The 13,817-nt window shown below is 37.7% G+C and overlaps 1 protein-coding gene across 1 annotated transcript; it reads left to right on the forward strand.

Moving 5' to 3' along the window:
- Positions 1–383: 383 nt before the first annotated feature.
- On the forward strand, positions 384–1,329 carry LOC105065245 (putative olfactory receptor 2W6). The gene is given in 2 exon segments (XM_074354374.1): positions 384–1,229; positions 1,231–1,329. Coding segments are annotated over 2 exon segments (945 nt in total).
- The last annotated feature ends 12,488 nt before the right edge of the window (positions 1,330–13,817 follow it).

Here is a 13,817-nt window from a genome sequence, read left to right on the forward strand (position 1 = left end):
TCAGGTACAGCAGTCTCCCTATAATAGAAAGTCTTCTATAGAGATTTCCCTGATCACTTGGAAATAATTTGCAAAACACTCAGCTTTTGAACAAATCTTTTAGAGAACTTTCACTTTCTCCTTTCTTTATCATTATATACATACATTTTTCACCAAAGAGAACAACTCCTGAATAAATTCATCCTCTGCCTTCCAGGGGCATCAGGTACACTGCTTGCACTTAATAGGTATCAAGATGTGTGTACTAGGAAAGTAATAGAGGGGCAACTGACCTTCCTAACTTTACAGATCTGTAAATGGAAACTGGAGACTGCTGGGTACAGTCTTCATATGCCATCTTTTCTAATTCTTTTTCTGTGTCTCCGTAACAGCTGGTGAAGATTATGGAAAGAGACAATGACAGCTACCAACAGGCATTCATCCTGGTGGGCTTTTCTGATCGGCCTCGACTGGAGAGAATTCTCTTTGCTTTTATCTTGGTCTTCTACATCCTGACCCTAGTGGGCAACACTGCCATCATCCTCTTGTCCATCCTGGACTCCAGGCTCCATACACCCATGTACTTCTTTCTTGGGAACCTGTATTTCTTGGATCTCTGCTTTACAACAAGCATTGTTCCCCAGCTGCTGTGGAACCTGTGGGGTCCAGAGAAGACCATCATCTACCATGGCTGTGAGGCCCAACTCTACATCTATATGGTGCTGGGCTCGACCGAGTGTGTTCTCCTGGCTGTCATGTCCTATGACCGCTATGTGGCTGTCTGCCGGCCCCTGCACTACACTGTGGTCATGCACCCACGTCTCTGCCTGCAGCTGGTGACCATGGCCTGGTGCTGCGGCTTTCTGAACTCCTTTGTTATGTGTCCCCAGACGATGCATCTCTCTCGATGTGGGCGTCACAAGGTGGACCACTTTCTGTGTGAGATGCCTGCTCTGATTGCCATGTCCTGTGAAGACACCATGCTGGTGGAAGCATCTGCCTTTGCCCTGGGGGTCGCTCTTCTCCTGGTGCCCCTCTCCCTGGTCCTCACCTCCTACGGCATGATCACTGCTGCCGTGCTGAGGGTCAAGTCAGCGGCAGGACGGAAGAAAGCCTTCCACTCCTGCTGTTCTCACCTAACGGTGGTCATTCTCTTCTATGGAACCATCATCTACATGTACCTGCAGCCAGCCAACAGCTACTCCCAAGATCAGGGCAAGTTCCTCACTCTCTTCTACACCACCGTCACTCCCAGTGTTAAACCCCCTCATCTAGACTCTGAGGAACAAGGATGTGAAAGGAGCAATGAGGAAGCTCCTGGGGTGGGAGAAGGGGGCCAAGGAAACCTAAAAGAGAAATGTTAGGGCACTATAAGTTGATGTTCTGGATTCGCCCTCTTGTATATGTCTCAACCATGTGGAGAACTAACATTTAAAGAGTGAAGTGAACACGGAAACCACAATGCTTTTGAGTTTGACCCCATGTTCCACTCCATGGATGTGAAGTGGTTTCCTTCTGTTTAAAGATGTGTGCTTTAGGAGATCTCTAATGTACTTTCATTTTATCCAACTTTGGGCTTAAATTTGCAACTGCAGGGGACCTGTAGAACTAATTAAAATCACAGTCTGCAGACTATGTCATGAGATGCCAACTAAAAATGAGGCAATGTGAGTGGCCTCCTCTTGAAGCTCCTTTAGTTATGACTTCAGTGGTTTTTCAGAAAGTGGTGAGTCAACCTCAGTAAAATCACAATTTGTTGTCCTAGATTGAGGTTGGTTCTCCATGACTAAGGAGTATTCTTTGGTTTGCTTTTTGAAAAGGAAGAGTTTATTTAGAGTCATCTGTACCTTTTCCTTGACTTCCTCTCACAGCCAAAGTATTTACAAGATAGTTGACTGGAGTTAGGAGTCCAAGACTTTGGAGACAAAAGTACAACTGAAAAACACTGGAATAGAATGAAGAACTTTGGTTTCCTTAGCAGATTGCTTTAATCAGCTGTAAATATTCCTCTTGAAAGAAAGCTGTTTTATATTCAGATTAATTACCACCATCTCAAAAAAACTTTTGATGGCCAAAGTTATTAGAATTGGAAGCTACTCAGAGCAGTATTACTGCAACTTGGTTTTGCATAAGACTCTTTAAGATATGAATTTCCAAGAAATCCTTAGATTTCTTGCATCAAAAACTCCAAGTATGGGTCTGTTTTTAAAAAGTTCTCTAGATATTACTGAGAGCCAGATTTGGAAATAATTGTTTTTGAGATAAACTTAGTCCAACTTCTTACATCAACTGGAAACCCTCCTAGAACATTCTGAATGGATGGCCACCTTTACTGGGCATGAATGATGCTGCAGACCAGGCATAGAGGGTGATGGCACCCATAACCAGGTTTGGAACTGATTTGTCCTCTTACCAGTTATCTCTTGTTGTCTAGCTTTTTTATCTGTATTATGAGGCTAATAATACTTACTTTACAAAGTTGTAGTAGAAATTAAATAAGGTAAGGTATGGCAAATATTAGACAAGTGATATCTCAATGATGTCTACTTTTCTTTTCATGGACCACAGCCATTGGCAATCTATTCCTTTAGGAATAGCTTCAGTTTTGTTATTTAGATCTTGCTTTTAGGAAAAATTGCCTTTAGTACTTTCCCACTCAATACTACAAGGTGAAAAATGCTTTTTCCTAGTTATAGGAAACACTCTTTGCTTGCTTCTTTTATATTAAATAAACAGGGTTCTTTATAAACTCCCAGAGGACTCTGCCGCAAAATTTTGCACCCTAGTATAAACGTGGGGTGTGGAGGTGGAGACCCAGGGTAAGTGTGCTGATTTTATATTGTTAGTAGATAATGTAAGTTCAGGCTTTGGGGATTATGAGGGGAGTGGAATCATAGACTATGACAGAGGCTGAATCTATGAAAACAACATATCCAGATGGAAACGGAAAAATGATTTCAAAGTCACTTTAGCTTGATGTTTTGGAGATACTAAGAATAAAGTAAAATTTGGTTGCTTCTATAATCTTCCTGTATTATATAGATGATCACAGGACATATGGAAGGTAGGTTTTTTTACTCCATTTGCAAATGACGTGACAAAATTCAGAGAGGAAAGGAGTTGTTTAGAATTACAAGGCAAGACAGTACCCAAGATAGTGCTCAGGATCTGTCAGACATGCCCAGTTTCTCACTGAGGTTTTCATTTCATCAGCTGATTCTTGTGAATTTAGGTTCTATGCAGTTAAAATCTGGACTATCTAGTAGCCACCTGTTGTCTTTCCATTTGATAAAAACAAAATTTAAGTTTCCCTTTTAAGCTCAAGAAATCACCCATAGGGCATCATCTTGGAAATAAAAGATTGAAGAAATTTAGTCTATTGTTCTGAGCGCTAGTCCCTGTCTTTATTCTTATTCTCGTTGTGTCTCTGTGGCATGACAACCACTGTCAGATCATCCACACACATATAATGAGTGTATTTCCTGCTGACCTGGACTAGGGCATTGGCAACAGCTGCAGACATCATTTCCCAAGAGGTTTATTCTTTCACCTAAAACCTCCTGTAGCCACGATATTTCTGTGATAAATCTGCAATGGGTCAAGTCAACAAGTACTTATTAGACACACGTACATCCTGGAAATTCTAAGGAAATCAAAGAAATTGTCCTGGTTGCAGGATGTTCACTCATTCATACCATACCCCCTTAGGTACACCACCACTCAGAACTGTGACATTTGTCCTAGTGTTGACACTGCAGTAATGGACACATTTTTCTTCACCAAAACCTCATCCTTGTATATAGTTAGTGGTGAATGGGAGTTTCATGAGATGGAGTGAGAAATCAATCAGTCCATCCATAATCTGGCCAATGACCTCTGCACTAAGTCTCTACAGAGACTCAGGAAACTGACTCTCAGAGATGCTCCTCCAAAATGTCATCAGTTGGAAAGAAATCGGAATAAAGTACTAATACAATAAAATACAATATAACAAAAAGTAAAGTGAAGAGGAGAGGAGATGAAATAGTGATAAAAAGATTTGACCAGAGAGTTGAGTTAGAATACCTAGAAATTGTGGAATTCTGATAATCTGTAAGAATATTTGAAAATAGCAGAAAAAAAGTAATGGTGTATGGAAATAGATATTACACTCTGGGAAAGAGTTTGTCTACGGTGGTACAGGTAGAATAAGATTGACTGTAAATGGTCTTAAATCATGGATGATACAAAGGTTTCATGTGAAAAAGACACTAGCAAGGTAAAATTCTGCTGGAGTAATATTCACCTGGGACCAGCTGATACACCACGTGCTTGGTTTTTCATTGGAATGTGGTGTGATGTAAGGGCTGAGATCCCACTTTGCAGAATCACCTTTTGCACTTCCATAGTGACCCCTAGCTGAGGAGGCTTAATATTTAAAAAACAAGCAACCCAGTGAAAAAAATGGGCAGAAGACCTAAATAGAGATTTCTCTAAAGAAGTCATTCAGATGGCTAACAGACAACTGATGAGATGCTCAACATCGCTAATTATTAGAGAAATGCAAATCGAAATTACAATGAGGTATCACCTGACACCAGTCAGAAAGGCCATCATTCAAAAGTCCACAAACAATAAATGCTGGAGAGGCTGTGGAGAAAAAGGAACACTCCCACACTGCTGGTGGGAATGTAAATTGGTGCAGCCACCATGGAGGACAGTATGGAAGTTCCTTAAAAAGACTAAAAACAGACTTACCATATGATCCAGCAGTCCCACTCCTGGGCATATAACCAGAGAAAACTAATTCAAGAAGACACATGCACCCCAAGTTCACAGCGGCACTATTTACAACAGCCAAGACATGGAAACAGCTTAAATGTCCATCGACAGGTGACTGGTTAAAGAAGTTGTGGCAATACACACACACACACACACACACACACACACACACAGGACTACTACTCAGCTATAAAAAAGAGTAAATAATGCCATTTGCAGCAACATGGGTGGACCTGGAGACTGTCATTCTAACTGAAGTAAGACAGAAGGAGAAATGAAAATACCATATGGTATCACTTATCTGTGCAATTTAAAGAAAAAAAAACCCAAATGAACTTATTTACAAAACAGAAACAGACTCATATACATAGAAAACAAACTATGGTTACCAGGGAGAAAGGGGGTGGGAAGGGATAAATTGGGAGTTTGAGATTTTTCAGATACTAACTACTATATATAAATAGATAAGCAACAAGTTCATGCTGTATGGGAACTATATTCAATATCTGATAGTAACCTACAGTGAAAAAGAGTATGAAAAGGAATATATGTATGTATATGTACAATGAACCATGCTGTACACTGTATACAACATTGTAAAGTGACTATATTTCAATAAAAAGCAAACAGAAAACACGGTAAGCTCATCATCTGTTTTTTTGTTGCTCTGTATTCTGGTTGTCATCAACTATTTATATTTTATAGTTTCCTGACAGCTCCTCTGGGCTTTATACACAGATTTTATAGGTGCATTTAAAGGAAAATACAGGGCAGAGTATGCTTACTTCATCTTACCCAGAACCAGAACCTTCCCTTCAGATTTTGAGGCTGGGTGTTAGTTCAGCCTTGTTGAACAGGATGTATAGGCTAGAAAGAGCAGGCATGTAAGTTTGCTTGGTATTTTTTTTAAATTATATTTTGCTCCATGTGAAGCAGGCGTGTGAATGTGGAACCATTATTTGTTACATGCCCTGAGCTCCTTTTATGCGTCTATGTGGTTTAGTAAATAACAGAATGAATCAGGCAATGACATGTATCCAGATCACAGTCATTGAGAGTTGGACTGGGAGGTAAAAATCAGGGTTATCGATTGATAACATGACTGTGTCCCTATGAGACTTCTATTTTAGTACCAGTAGATGGAGTCAGTTCTCTTTAACAGGATGGATAGATTTGCTCAGGCAACATCAGCAGCCAGACTGTTCTCCACAATGGCTCTCCTTTACCAGTTCTAGATCTTCAGAGACTTTGGGAGATTATGGAATCCAACACTTTATGAATGACGTAGAGGTACAGGAAGGTTGAGAGATGCCAGGTTCACACAGCTCATTCCTGTTAGAGTGAGGAGCAGAAACGAGACTCCTGGCTGTCTGCTGTTGCTTTTTCCCATCATAAAGACGTTCTTTACTCTGTCTGTCGCATGATACTGCTGGTTCAGTGGATCAAAGAGATAACAGCTCATGTGAGTCCTACCATTGAGAGAGTCTGGACCTTGTGTGGACCTTCTCCTAGCTTTTGAAAATCAGTATGTGGAGATTCTGTCTCATTGCTTCATTCTTTTGGGTGAGAAAAGGACTTTTTCAGTGGAGTATTTCTTTGAATTTCCAAGCCACTGACTTTTTGAGCAAAGACTATTCGCAGAATTTTCTAAAAAGTGGATGTAACAGTCTGACCAAGTTTTTCCTTATTGTTAACACAAGTCATAGGAGTGACTTTTTTTCGTTACCATACTGCACTTTCTCTGATAATATTTCTCTGAAATACTTCTTTCGAATTTTTTGGACATTTTCCCTTACCTGGTAATTTAAGAATTCTATTCATTTATTCTCATTGAGATTTCGTTTAAATAAATGATACTACATTCTCCAAAGGAATTTGTGAATGAGGGGCCTGGAAATAGAAGACCTATCTGATCCTTAGATATAATGAAGTTCTGAATCCCAAAGGAAGTTGGAACCGGAGATTAAAAGATGGGAACTGAATATAATAGGAAACCTAATTTGTCCATAGTCAAAGGGCTTATGAATGGTAGAGTGTGAATTGAATCCAAATCTACAGAGATGTGAAGTCTGGTTCTTTTCTGTTCTACCACTGGATGAAGATATAATGAGTTCTGTTGATTAGGGAGTGAAAAAATAGCTTACAATAGTGCTTAAGACAGAAAAAATGTTGCACAACTGTTAGTTAAATACATAACAGAAATGGCTGCATTGTTTGCTTGTGAAAGGCAGAAAATTAAGTTTGTTTATATTGCTTGGTAATTAATATTTTTTCTTATTATAAGCACCACCTTCTCTTTCCTATTCAGTGACCCTCTCTGGTCAATTTCTTTTGCCTTCCCCAAGACCCAAATAAAAATCTGTCTCCTCTCACCATTGTTCTATTCAGAATATGATTGTATTGTCTTTATTATTTCGCAGTATGAACCAAGTTTATAGAACATAACTTGCTTATTTTGGAAATCTTCTTTGGAATTGGTCCCAAGGATTGGGTAATTGTGTGTGTGAATGTTCAAGACAGCAACTCTCCCTCATGAATTTTTGTATGCCAGGCACTGAATGAAGTGTTGACTACTGGTTCAGGGTTAAGGCTTGCTAATTTAAAGAGTTTGTACTTTTGTATTCCCCCTGTAAATGCAATGTAGCATTCTTAAATACAAGAGAATTCGAATTTAAATACAATGGAAATGTTAGTCCAATTATTCTGTGACTCCAGGTAAGTAAGTGTTCAATCAGCCTTTTGTAATTAGCCAATTAATGCTTAGGAAGGATTATTTCTCCTCCCTCTCATCTCTAAATTTGAATCATTTTAGTGATTGGTCTGAAGTGAAATAATTGCTTATACTATTTCCCTTTTTCTACATTCTTCACAAAAAAATCTCTTGAGACCCGTTTCCCTGTAAGACATTTCTTTCATCTCTAGGGAATAGGAGGCGCCCTTAGGACTCAGGCAATTCAACAGCATAAATTAAGCCTTACTAGGAAATCCACAAGGGCTTAATCATAGTTTCGTAACAACGCGAAACATTTTAAAATTCCTTCCAAAGTAGTATGTGACAGGAACACTGGGATGGGGTTGGGGATTAATATCAAAGACTCCCTTTCCTAGGGAGCAAGTAGAGGAAAGGTATTTCCTGGAGTGTTAGCATTTCATCCCCCTATTTCAGTGAGTGTGATGCGCTCACAACCCCTTGTACTGAGTTTGTTGGACCCCTAAATACTTCCTTCTTCCCCTGGGTTGGTGTTTCAGAGGAAGTTAATTTTTTTTCTCCCCTCATTTTTAGGCTATACCTGGAAAGTAATATAAAATCAAGTGCCAGTATCGACTTGGTCAAATAGTTTGACTATTTTCATTTTTGTTCCCTAGACATTTGCTATTTTAACTTTAAAATTAGGCTTCCCAGTTAACAGGTAATCAATTTTTTTCAGGAAGCCTTCTTACCTCAATGTCCTTGTTCCCCAAAGTTACCCTCCCAAGCTTCTCCAAATTCATTAACTTCAGGATAAGCAGATGGGGGCAATCTCTTAAATTAAACTAAATGCTGCTATGAAAATAATCTGTATATGTTGTATTGCTATTAGCACAAATTGAATCCATTAATTTCATTTATATAGCAATTATTCAAAGAGCTATGCTTTGTACAATGTACAAAGTATGACCGAATCCTAACTTAAATGATTTTGCAGTTTGTTTTTCCTAAGAGGAGTATAGATCAAAGCATTTCCTTGATCAGTGCAATAGCTTACATTTCTTTTGGCCACCTCTAATTAGAGGACAACTTAGTTAAGATGTTTAGGTGTTTCTTCTTGACTTTTGTTTTGTTTTAGTATCTGTGGACAAACCCATGTACCTTCTACGTCTCTCTAATTTCCATTCATTACATCTCCAGATTTCTCCTTCCAAAACTGGAACCAGGACATTGTTAAATGTAGAAAAGAAAGATAAATGGCTGGCTGTTCTTGGTCTGCCAACATAATAGGATGAACAAGAGGTCAGCTGCTGGCTTTTGTGACCCGTTAACTTAGCTGAAGCTTTTCTTCAAGATCTTGGTGAAGACAAAGGCAACCTCTGGGCTGTGGGCCTTGAGCATGTGCCATACCTCGGTAATTGTTTGTCTTTTTGGAGAAATGCCCTGGCTCCCCATGTCTACCACTTGTCACCTTAGTACAAGGAGATGACTCTGGGAAGGGAACTTCATCAATCTGGGGACAATCTCTCAACCCAGACCTACCCATTATCTCTTCTGAGAATTTGACGCAGGTCAGTATAAATGGATGATATTGCTGCGGTGATGACGAATTGTTTCCGAAAAAGACTTGTGGACACATGTACGTCATTTGAGATCATGGGCTCCCAGATCAGTGTCCAAGAATACCGATGCTTTTGTAAGTTTTAGCATAATCTAATGAATCTTATCTTCTAAAAATTATTTCATTATTTTTTCCCAACGTATTTTCTGACTTTCACCAAAATATTTCTGTATTTTAAAATACAAGTACTTCAGGGAATGCTCTTTAAAACCCTGTGATATAATTGTTAAAGTTCCCTTATAAGATGAAATCAATTCTCATGTTTATACACAGGTCTTGGGGTGTGTGGGTCTATGTTTCAGATCCTATGATAAAGGGCATCAATTCCTCTTGCAGTCTTACAGATCTAACTAATAAGCCATCACTATAATGAGTAATCAGGGAGGTCTATTGTTAGGCAAAAGTGTTTTTCAAGTGTGTTATAAACTTTCTAGATTTCTACACATTTTTCTCAATATTTAGTAGTCTCTGTGAGAACATGAATTCAAAAAAAAGCTTGAGTCTTTTGAACAACCAGTGCAAACTAATATAGTATTCACATTAATATAGTATTCAGAGAGCCCTGACAAAGAGCAAATCTGGTTATTATTAACCCTGTTCTGTGGTGGAGGAAAAGTGGGTACAAAGAACTAAAATTCATTCAAGGAACCATCCTCAGGCAGATGTGATCGCTAAGATATGGTAACTTGCCTTGGGTGACTTAGACTGTCACTTCCATTTCCAGTGCCCAATTTATTACAACAAATGTCGGACAATTCTGGGGCTCCTCAGGCTGCCATGACTGGCTTCCTTGGGAAGCATCTGTCATCTGGGAAATGTGCAGATTATCTTTCTTCCAAATTTGGTACCTTTCCTGAGCTCACAAAGGTCTTTTTCCCTCATTTAGTTCTCCTACCCCATTTTACTTTCCTTTTTTTCCCAGCTTTATTGAGAAATCATTGACTTGCATCACTGTAAAAGTTGAAGGTATACAGCAGGATGGTTTGATTTACAGAGATCGTGAAATGATTACCACAAAAAGTTCAGCTAACATCCATCTTCTCGTATAGATACAATTAAAATAAAAGAAAGAAGAAAAGAAAAAAGGGGAAAAAATCTTTGTGATGAGAACCCTTAGGATTTATCCTCTTAACCACTTTCCTATATGTCATAGAGCAGTGTTAGCTGTAGTCATCATGTTGAAAATTACATCCCTAATACTTACCTATTTTGTAACTTTAACTTTATACCTTTTGACCACCTTCCTCCAATTTCCTCTCTCACTGCTCTCCACTTCTGATGACCGCAAGTCTGATCTTTTTTTCTATGATCGGTTTACTTTTATTATTTATTTATTTATTTAAAAAATTTAAATATGTTTTTATTGAAGTATAGTGAATTTACAACGTTGTGTCAATTTTTGGTGTACAGCACAATGCTTCAGTCATATAGGAGGATACATATATTCATTTTCATATTCTTTTTCACCATAAGTTACTACAAGATATTGAATATAGTTCCCTGTGCTATACAGTATAAACTAGTTGTTTATTTTATATATAGTAGTTAGCATCTGCAAATCTCGAACTCCCAATTTATCCTTTTCCACCCCCTTACCCCCTGGTAACCATAAGTTTGTTTTCTATGTCTGTGAGTCTGTTTTGTAGATGAGTTCATTTGTGTCCTTTTTTTTCTTTTACTTTACTTTCTTTCTTTTTTTTTTTAAGGTTTCACATATGAGTGATATCATATGGTATTTTTCTTTCTCTTTCTTGCTTACTTCACTTAGAATGATGATCTCCAGGTCCATTCATGCTGCTGCAAATGGCATTATTTTTTATGGCTGAATAGTATTCCATTATATAAATATACCACAACTTCTTTATTCAGGCATCTGTTGATGGACATTTAGGTTGCTTCCAAGTCTTGGCTATTGTAAACAGTGCCGCTGTGAACACTGGGGCACATGTATCTTTTTCAATTAGAGCTCCCTCTGGATATATGCTCAGGAGTGGGATTGCTGAATCATATGATAAGTCTATTGAGTATTTTTGGCTTCTTTGTTAATTATTAGTTGACCTTATATGCTTGGGGTTGTTTCTAGGCTTGGGATTCTGTTCCATTAGTCTTTTTGTCTGTTTTTAAGCCAGTACCACACTGCTTTGATGACTACAGCTTTATTGCATAGCTTGAAATCAGAAAGTGTGATACCTCCTGCTTTGTTATTTTTTTCTCAGAATTTCTTTGGCATTTGGGTTCTTTTGTGATTTCATTTAAATTTTAGGAGCTTTTTTTTTTTTAACTTCTGTCAAAAAAAAAATGCCATTGGAATCTTGGTGGTGATTGTACTGAATCTATAGATGACTTTTTGTAGTATTGATGTTTTAACAATATTAACCCTTCCAGTCCATGCACACAAGATACTTTTCTATTTATTTGTTTTCTTCTGTTTCTTTGACCAATTTCTTACCATTTTCAACATAAAGATCTTTTACCTCCTCAGTTAAATTTATTTCTAAGTACTTTATTGTTTTTGATGTTATGATAAGTGGGATCAATTTTTAAATTTTTTTCAGAGTATAGAAATGCTACTGGTTTTTGTATGTTAATTTCGTATTCTGCAAATTTACTGAATTTATTGATAAGATCTATTGGGTTAGCCTATATAGTCAGGCTATGAAGTAGCTAGCTTGAGTTTCGTGGCTGCATTATACAAAAAAAAAAAAAAAAGAAAGAAAGAAAGAAAACAAAAGAAAAAGAAATGCTCAGAGGGTAAGCTCCTAAAACCTGCGAGTGGCCTAACTTGGAATCTGGGGAACAGGGTGACACAAAGGGCAGAATCAGTTAGCCTAACTAGTCAGGTTAAGAGAATAAGAGCAAGCAAGATGGAGGAAGATTCACATGTTTTATATATATATATATATTTATATATATACATGTCATATATATATACACATATATATATATGTCATCTGCAAATAGAGACAATTTTATTCCTTTTTTCCCCCCAATTCTGAAACTTTTTCTTTCTTTTTCTTGCCTGACTGCTCTAGCTAGGACTTTCAATACTATATTGAATAGAAGTGGCAATAGTGGGCACCCTGGTCTTCTTCCTGATCTTAGAAGAAAATCTTTCACCACTGAGTATAATGTTAGCTGAGGGCTTTTCATATATGGGGTTTATCATGTTGAGATATGTTCCTTCTATGCCAAATTTGTTAATAGTTTTTATCATGAATAGATGTTAAATGTTAACAACTTTTTCTGTATCTATTGAGATAATCATACGATACATTTCTTTCCTGCTATTAATGTGATGTACCACTTTAATTGATTTGCATATGTTGAATCATCCTTGCATCCCAGGGATAAGTCACACTGGATCTTGGTGAATGACCCATTTAATGTGCTGCTGAATTTGGTTTACTAGTATTTTTGTTGAAAGTGTGTGTGTGTGTTCATTAGAAATGTTGACCTGCAGTCTTCTCTCGTAGTGCTCTCCTCTGGTTTTGGTATAAGAATAATGTGAATAAAATGAGTTGGGAGTGTTCCCTCCTCTTAGATACTCCCACCCCTTCTTCTACACCACCACCACTATTTAAAAATGCCACCATTTGACTGTCACAGGACAAGAATATGTGAACTATGAGCCAGAGATAAGCTAAGGGCCACTAGACAAGGCAGCCAGATAGAAACAGTAAATAATGAGGACATGTGAAGTGGGCAAAGTTCCTCTAAACCTTTGCCAAGGTAATTATACAAATGGAATCTTCCTCCTGGGTGAAGCTTGTGGCACAGACCCACTTGCACTGTAGCAGGTTTATAAATAACCCTAAAAATATTGATTATGAAAAAGAGTAAGAACAATATGAGGACTCAGTACCTTGCTGAGGTCATCTTAGGTCCAACAACTTTTTGTGTTCACGGACCTGATTTTCAGTTAACCCAGCAGTGATTAGACTCAGGAAGCATACTTATACAAACCAAATCTCCATGCAGTTGGTTGATAAGACAATACTATTTATTAGTTGAGGACTGAATGGGCCCCAAGGAGGGCTAAAATAATGTCATTTAGGGTACAGCATTTATGCCATTAGATGGAAAGCAAGGATGGCAGAACAGGATGTTAGATGACCCAAGGTGCATTAGGTAAGTTTGCCACCTACAATAAGAACTGTCATGCCAATGAAGTGGGACTACTTCTTTTTTGCCTATTTCTAAAAATGCACATGGGGATTCTTAAGCTCCCACTCTCCCTTTTCTAAATTCCATACAAACAACTAGTGTGACCCTGTTGAGATCACAGATTTTGGCTTAGTACCTTTACAATACCAGGTGTTGGGGCTGGGACAGAACAGTTAGTAAATACATAGAATAAATATTGAATGACTTAATAAAAGCATAAAACTGAAATGTTCTCACCAAAAGAAAAAAGATAAAATACATAAGGCGATAGGTGTTATAACTAACTATATGGAGGGAATTTTTTCATTATATACCTATATATATGTATACTTACCATGATGTATACTTTAAATATCTTATAGTTCTGTATGTCAATTATTTCCCAATAAAGCTGAAATTATTTACACACATATATAATAAAACAAATTTGGAAGAAGAAAGTAGGGAAAAAGGTACATACATGAGGTTGGTAACTATTATTGTCTGCGAGTGGATGGGATTATGGAATTTATATTCTTTAATTGTCTTTGCTTTCTTGTTTTTCTGTAACAAACATGCACATGTTCTTATGATAAGGATGGTTAAATAATTAACAAACTAACT

The sequence above is a fragment of the Camelus bactrianus genome, chromosome 3 (assembly GCF_048773025.1).
Source record: "Camelus bactrianus isolate YW-2024 breed Bactrian camel chromosome 3, ASM4877302v1, whole genome shotgun sequence".
In the NCBI taxonomy this organism is placed as follows: Eukaryota; Metazoa; Chordata; class Mammalia; order Artiodactyla; family Camelidae; genus Camelus; species Camelus bactrianus.